General features: G+C 38.0%; 1 protein-coding gene across 1 annotated transcript in view; it reads left to right on the top strand.

Moving 5' to 3' along the window:
* Positions 1 to 7,180, top strand: part of LOC120636952 (calcium/calmodulin-dependent 3',5'-cyclic nucleotide phosphodiesterase 1) — a 51,258-nt gene extending 44,078 nt beyond the window's left edge. The window contains exons 10-14 of the mRNA XM_039908530.1: positions 1,154 to 1,323; positions 2,826 to 3,051; positions 3,634 to 3,910; positions 4,462 to 4,554; positions 6,857 to 7,180. Of these exons, the coding sequence (XP_039764464.1) occupies positions 1,154 to 1,323; positions 2,826 to 3,051; positions 3,634 to 3,910; positions 4,462 to 4,554; positions 6,857 to 6,924 (834 nt within the window). The 3' untranslated portion in view covers positions 6,925 to 7,180. The remainder of the gene's footprint in view (positions 1 to 1,153; positions 1,324 to 2,825; positions 3,052 to 3,633; positions 3,911 to 4,461; positions 4,555 to 6,856) is intronic.
* The last annotated feature ends 254 nt before the right edge of the window (positions 7,181 to 7,434 follow it).

The following is a 7,434-nucleotide window of genomic DNA, read 5'->3' on the forward strand; positions in this document are numbered from 1 at the left end:
TCCTATGTCGAAAAAAAAAAGTGTTAAGTATGGGTCGGTAATAATGAAGAGCATTTCCAAAAAGTTTTCTGTTTTTTTGCTGCTTTTGACACTTCCTGTCTTTAGCTGAAGACGTCAATATCAAAGTTTTTTTTATACCATAGCGAAATCTGAATTTGTATTTAAAACTGCATCTAAAGAATAGGTAAGAAATAAAAGTTATGGACTGACCTTACATCAAAACCTACCGCTGCACCATGTAGGTCATCAAAAGCGTACCCTCTACGCGTATTAAATTCTTACAATTTATGATCCAACGTTCGTATAAACTGGCATGACATGTTTAGCATTCATCCATTATTGATACTTCCGAAGAGATCGACTTTAAAGACATTTACCTTAAATGTCTTAGTGTCCTGAAAAATATTTCGTGTTTATTATAGTCTACCTAAGTAACATGCAATTTGCATCTTACTTATGCAATTACAAAACAGTAGAATTTGGTATGAATATTTGTATATGTAAAATAGTATTCATATTAAAAAAGGGGCTGTAGTAGGGGGGGAGGTAGTGGGTCCTGAATTCGAACCCAGGCAGGTCTAAATAGGGAAGTTATAATTCCAGAAATTTCTCTAATCTAGTCTGATGAGAGCCTTGGGTCGTGAATAGTTACCACTCTACTGACATAGACGTGCTGCCAAGCGTTTGAGCGTTCTCGTACCACGTGGAACTGGTTAGGGACCCGTTTGATATGATTTCAATAGCCATGCCACGTTTATTTGTACGGACACTAGTGTTTTCAAATATAAACCAAACTTCCCATTCAACTTAAAGATGATAAAATCTTTATCATCTCAACGCTCGCCTACTCAGAATATGAAGGATTTATTAGGCCTTCGTCCAAAACGTTGGCCAAGTGTGGATAACAAGACTTCACACGCCATTAAGTACATTGTAGAAACTCTCAGGCATGCAAGTTTTCTCACAATGTTTGCCTTCACCGTTAAAGCAAGTATTATTTACTAACTGCCCAGAACGCACAAAAGTCCAAAAAATTCGGTGGGGAATGAAATCCCTTCATCGAAAAGAAAGCCAAGGTCAAACTACTGGGCTATCATGACATAACAGTTATTTACTTATAATATCCTAACTAAGCAGCAATTCTAATTTCCAGAACTGGCTCTCCGATCTCGAAATATTCGCAACACTAGTAGCAGCCGTGGTACATGACTTCGAGCATACAGGCACCACCAACAACTTCCACGTGATGTCAGGCTCCGACACCGCTCTGCTCTACAACGATAGAGCAGTGCTCGAGAATCATCATATAAGCGCTGCCTTTCGGTAAGTCTGCATCATTCTTATGTATATACAATAGGCAATATAGAGGCCATGTTATTTTAATACTGTAGATAGGATTGACAGATGGCTAAGAAATCTGCGAGTGTGCCGACATTTGGCATTCTGTGCCGTGTGACAATAAACTGCTCTACGAGCCACAAAAGTGCTCTACGCTTTCGAACTTTGGACTATCAGATAGAAAACCCCAACATATAACAAAGTTTTGGCCTCAAAAACATAACCAAAACCTAATAAAAATTTACTAACGATCTGCCTTCACCGTAGTTCGGTCGTAGTCACTAGAAGAAAACTGTTAAATTGGCTATTAAATAAGCTTACTTGAAATAAATGAATGTGAAGAATGAGAAAATCTCCCGAAAAAAATTTGATCCAATCGGAATTCGGAACTCAACAAAGCCTCGGTGTATATCCAGTATATCTTTTATAACGCGTTGCAAAATAATTTCCCAAGAGACGTTTCGACATCTCACACGCCGGGAACGACGATTGCTCGAATAAACTCGTTTATTCAAATTTTTTGATCCTTTTCATGTTTCAAGGTCACAAAAAGTTACTGAAATATATTGAAGAATTTTATAGGTTAAAATAATACCAACTACCGGCTACTGACTACTTGATTCAGCAAAGTTTTTAGCACTTATATTGGGTACTAAAAATACAATAAAGAGGTACATAAAAATAACACGAAATAGATATACTTAAACCAGAGCGTCAATAGGATGAGTATGGTGTTTCAAAGGGAAATCTTGTTCCTCCTTTATGACTGGTATTCTAATTTAGTATAACGAGTGGCAGCGTCCTTTGTGCTACTACTACCATCCACTCTTTCGTTTTCTTTTAGAGCAGCAGTGGAGTGTTATAGGCTATTGGTGATTCTGCTTTGGTTGGCACAGCTTGAGACGTTAATAATATGATAATCATGGGACAAAGGGTTTAATATAACCTCGAACTAAACTGTTATAAAATAATAAACCAACTTGCGATTTAATTTATCACATTCATGTAACACACCAGAACCAAATAAAGCTATGAGCACCTAACTTACAAGATTAACCTTTAATTATATATCCCCTCAGAATTTCTCACGCCCTTTCGAAATATCATAACATCTCTCTCGCGTTATTAATAAAGAATATCTTCGTACAATATTTATAAGCAAACAGAGTACACTTTCAGCAAGCTGTATTGCGACGGGACCAAATGTTATTGTAGGTTCCTACTAGTAGACGTTTTCTTTGAGTGATGATAATATATTTTTGAAACGGGCTTCGTCTCTGGATGATTTTATTTTCATATTATGCAATATACTGCCAACGAAGTTCAGATGCGTCCGTCAATTATTACTGTTAACAAAAGCCTTTTTTGAAATTTCTTTACAATAAGTACTAATGATACTTTTTCCATAATTTCAAAACCATACCTTTCCCAGTAGCAATATAAAGTTTAAGCAAAATATTTACTTATTCCTGTGATAAAAATTGCAGATTAATTCGTGATGAAGACTGCAATATACTCCAGAACCTCTCCCGCGATGAGTTCCGTGAATTTCGAACCCTTGTCATTGACATGGTGTTGGCTACGGACATGTCCTTCCACTTCCAGCAGCTGAAGAACATGAGATCACTGCTGTCACTAGCAGAGCCAGGTGTTGACAAGTCAAAAGCCGTGTCTTTGGTGCTGCATTGCTGTGATATCTCTCATCCAGCTAAGGTAAGCTTTACAACTTAAAAAGTTGCGGCTGTGAACTCGTGAGGTATATTCTTATAAAATAATAATAACCTAACAAACCATTATAATATATTTATACAAAAATAACTGTGCTTTAATGACTGTACTGTGTGACACACTTTTCCGGGAAAGTCCGCTTGTATATTTTTATACCTCACAACCTAATTTCCGCGTAAACCATTTGTTTTCCCGGGATTATAAATATACCATGTTTGTATCCATACCAAGCTTTACCTATCTAGGTATGCAAAACACAAAAAAAATATTGGTGAGCAGTAACAAAGGCATTTTGGTTATATAGTGGAAACGTTTTTCAGGTGCTTTCCGGAAAAAAAAGTAACAATGTTCGTGGCAAATTTTATGAAGATCGTTGCAGTAGTTTAGCTGAACATTGGTAATGAATAAACGAACAAACAAAAACACTTTCGCATTTATATTATTAGTACCTATAGAAGTATGGATATTATATTTTTGACACGACAAGTCAAAAAATTTAGATGAAATGCCTGGTTCCAGGCTCTGCTCTTTTCAAAGCTACTTTAACCAGAGTTCTCCACATTTCAGAGATGGGACCTCCATCACAGGTGGACAATGAGTTTGCTAGATGAATTCTTCCTCCAAGGCGACAAAGAAAGAGAGCTAGGACTACCGTTCAGTCCACTCTGTGACAGAAATAATACCTTGGTGGCGGAATCTCAGATCGGCTTCATAGATTTCATCGTGGAACCTAGCATGGGGGTTTGCGCTGATATGCTGGAGTGTATACTGGGACCATTGCACTCTAGCTCGAAGAATTCTACAAGCACTTCTGGTCAAGAACCCATTAATGAAGAGGGCACAGGTAACTGTTCTTAACTTGTACATCTGTGTGTCTTTGGCATAGTAGCTCGTAAACAGATACTGTATGTTGCTGTTTCTTTTGACGTAAGGTGTGTCTATAGTTAAAGTAACAAACAGATGGCTCACCTGATGGTAAGTGGAAAACCATCGATTTCCGTCTCCACTTATTATACTTTTGTCTTCAAACAAAGGTTGCCTGTGGATTGCAGCAATAAGGCCTCCCTTGCATGTCTACATATATATATCTATATAGTATTTATGTATATATGGGTGTATATGCAAATATTTATGTTTATTTATATGCACCACCTACCTCTCTTCTTGAGCTGTGTTTTACGCCTTTGGTTGCCTGGAAGAGATCGAGCTTTGTAGCGATAAGGCCGCCAAATTGTATACTTTTCGTTAAATTTTCCCAACGATCTTTATTACATGTTAGTGATAATAGCCGGGACCGACGGCTTAATGTGCTATCCGAGACACAGGGTTTGACACCATACGGTAGTCATAGAACGTGAACTTTTATATTTCAAGCGACTCGTTTGCATTTTCCAGGTGCAGAAACGCACAAGAAATTCAAAATTAAGAAACCCTGGGTGGCTTGCCTGATGGATAACAAGAAGATATGGAAGGAGCAAGCTACAAAAGGTAACTTTATATAAATCTAGCTTTTGACCTTTTCCGTGGCGCCCAAAGAGAATGCATCGAATCCCGTGGACGGCACATAGGACTAACGCATCGATATTGAGACAGCTTACAATTACTAAAGACTATCAACGTTCTGTCTTCCGAGGGTTCTCGAGTACTTCGGTCACATCGCCAAAAAAGAGATGGACACAGTCCTGAAGAAATAGTAATCGTCATCATACAGGGCACGGGTCTCCCACAAGAACTTGGATCACGCGAATCGCTTCGTGAAAAATTTAAAGAAATAGGTATTCTTACAGTAGCTTCGCAATACATTTATAATAATATAGTCTTTGTGAGGCAAAATATTACTCTTTATAAATCAAAAGCTAAAATTAACAATCGACTTACCAGAAACGGTCATAAATTAGTGATATCTGCATATCGTCTGCGAAAGGTGCAGAACTCCTTTGTGGGGTTGAGTATACGCTTTTACAACATGATTCCTAAGGAAATTCTTGACCTACCAATGCATACATTTAAAAAATGTGTAAAAACGCATCTAGTACAGCGAGGTTACTATACATTTGATGAATTCCTCAATGACAAGGTAGAATGGAAGCAGCCAGCCTCGCTCTCATCGCCCGCAAGATAGCAAAATGATTGTAAATGTTGATGTTGGAAAAGAGCAACTACTGAGTTTCTTGCCGGCTCTTCTCGGTAGAATCTGCTTTCCGAACCGGTGGTAGAGACACACAAACATGCATACTTGACGTTTCAAAAGTGCTTATATTAGGCCTACTTGAAATAAATGAATTTTGAATTTTGAATTTTTTGAAATTTTTGAAGAAGGGGTTAAGGCCGAACTCCACCACGTTGGCCTGGTCCGGTTAACTCCACACACCTTTTAGAACATTATGTATGCAGGTTTCCTCACGATGTTTTCCTTCACCGTTGAAGCTAGTGATATCTTAATTGCTTAAGAAAGTTAGAAGCGCGTGCTTGGATTCGAACTCGGCCTCCCGAAAGTGAAATCGAAGTCCAACCCACTATATCGATTTCAATACATATACGATAATCTTTCGATCCCAGTACAGCAATGAACAGCTCTGTTTTATTAAACATAATATATTATTCTGTTATATAAAAGTGTAGAATCTAGATGGGTAATTACCAAATAAAGAATTATTATTGTTAGTATAAATATACTGCGACAAAACGCACATCCATCTAACCCCAAGTAAGCGTAGCTTGTGTTATGGGTACTAAGATGAATGATGAATATTTTAATGAATAATATACATAAATACTTATAATATACATATCAACACCCAGACACTGAATATCATTCATGGTCATTGCACAAACATTTTCCAGTTGTGGGAATCGAACCCATGGCCTTGTACTCAGAAAGCAGGGTCGCTGCCCACTGCGCCAGTCGGCCGTCAACTATATTATTATTAAAAATCCCGACTTTTACTAAACCTTGCCACGGAGACAGTGGCGTGCACTGGGTTTCTTACCAGGGTATCTAAGCACACATCAAGAAAATTGCATAAAACGGCAAAAATCCTGTCTTATAATATTTATAAATTTTAGGTTAGGCAGTGCTTTTGTGCATGTATGAAGTGCACGCCGCTGCACTAAGAGTACATACATAACGGAGGCCGAGGTGGCACCTCATTATCGTGGGCGAGTTCTTCTTCTTGATCCGATTGCATACTTGTGGGTACTCGGGCAAATAAACGCGAGAAGCTAATCACATGATTTATTGTAAACAATATTTACACTTAGCATAATAATTAACACACTGTAGTTCCTACAGATATCACTTTTAAACAATTTGTAAATAACTAGGTAAATAGCACTATGTAGCGAACGATGGGTTTGAAGCGGCGGTGTGACTAGAGACCATGCTCCACTAAGCTCTCAACAATCACTTTCCACCGGGCACCAGCCCTACTCTAAACGAATCGTCAACCCCCGCCACACCGACCCCACCCAGGTTTGAATGTCGAACTCAACCGAACGATTGACCTCGAATGTCCAAGACAATTGAGTGATTTAATTTGAATGTCGAAGTCAATTGAGCGATGGAATAAACTAGAACAAACATTACTTACCTTCGCTCATAGACGGCGCTTCACAATTTTGTGTAGTACAACTATTTTATAACAGATGGCGTTCTAAACAATCACTTTAATTTTAATCTCTGACATATATATAGTGACTCTACCATCGGAAGTAGATATTAATTAATCATTAAGCCCAATAAACCGCATTTCCCTAATATCGATGATAATGTCTTTTTTTCTAATTTCAGACGCCGAAGCGAGGGCCAGATTGGAAGAGGAGGACACGAACGGTACCTCACCTCCAACAGAAGAATAATATTTAGCCACATTTGTAAATAGCGTGAAGACTAGTTGTTACAACATGTTTCAGTCGTTTTTAAAGAAAAGCTAAGCAATTCAATGTCGTAGTCGCTTAACGCTGGCATTGTGTTGTTTGCACAAATTGAGGCCGAAAGAATGTTTTTTCTTTCTACATGCGTCTCATCAAAGTACCTAGGTATCTATTAGTTTATAGGTGTCATAAAGTAGACAAAGTGTAGTGTAGTAGGTAGGTTTCGACTATATGCTCGATAGTCTCAATAACCTGTAACAGTCCACTGCTGGACTAAAGGGTTCTCCCAATAGCAGTAAAAAGGAATAAAAAAATAAAATAGATGGTGACAAATGTATTTTGATCTGACGTCACCACACAGCACGAAACTCGGCAACGTCAAATAAAATGGAATTTAGAAATATTCTGTTAAATCTGAAATACAGAGTTTGTTACTCTAAAACAAGTAATATTAGGTGCAGTTTGCTTTGACGTTGCTGTATTTCGATACTCAAA

This window comes from Pararge aegeria, chromosome 3 (assembly GCF_905163445.1).
Source record: "Pararge aegeria chromosome 3, ilParAegt1.1, whole genome shotgun sequence".
Taxonomy (NCBI): Eukaryota; Metazoa; Arthropoda; class Insecta; order Lepidoptera; family Nymphalidae; genus Pararge; species Pararge aegeria.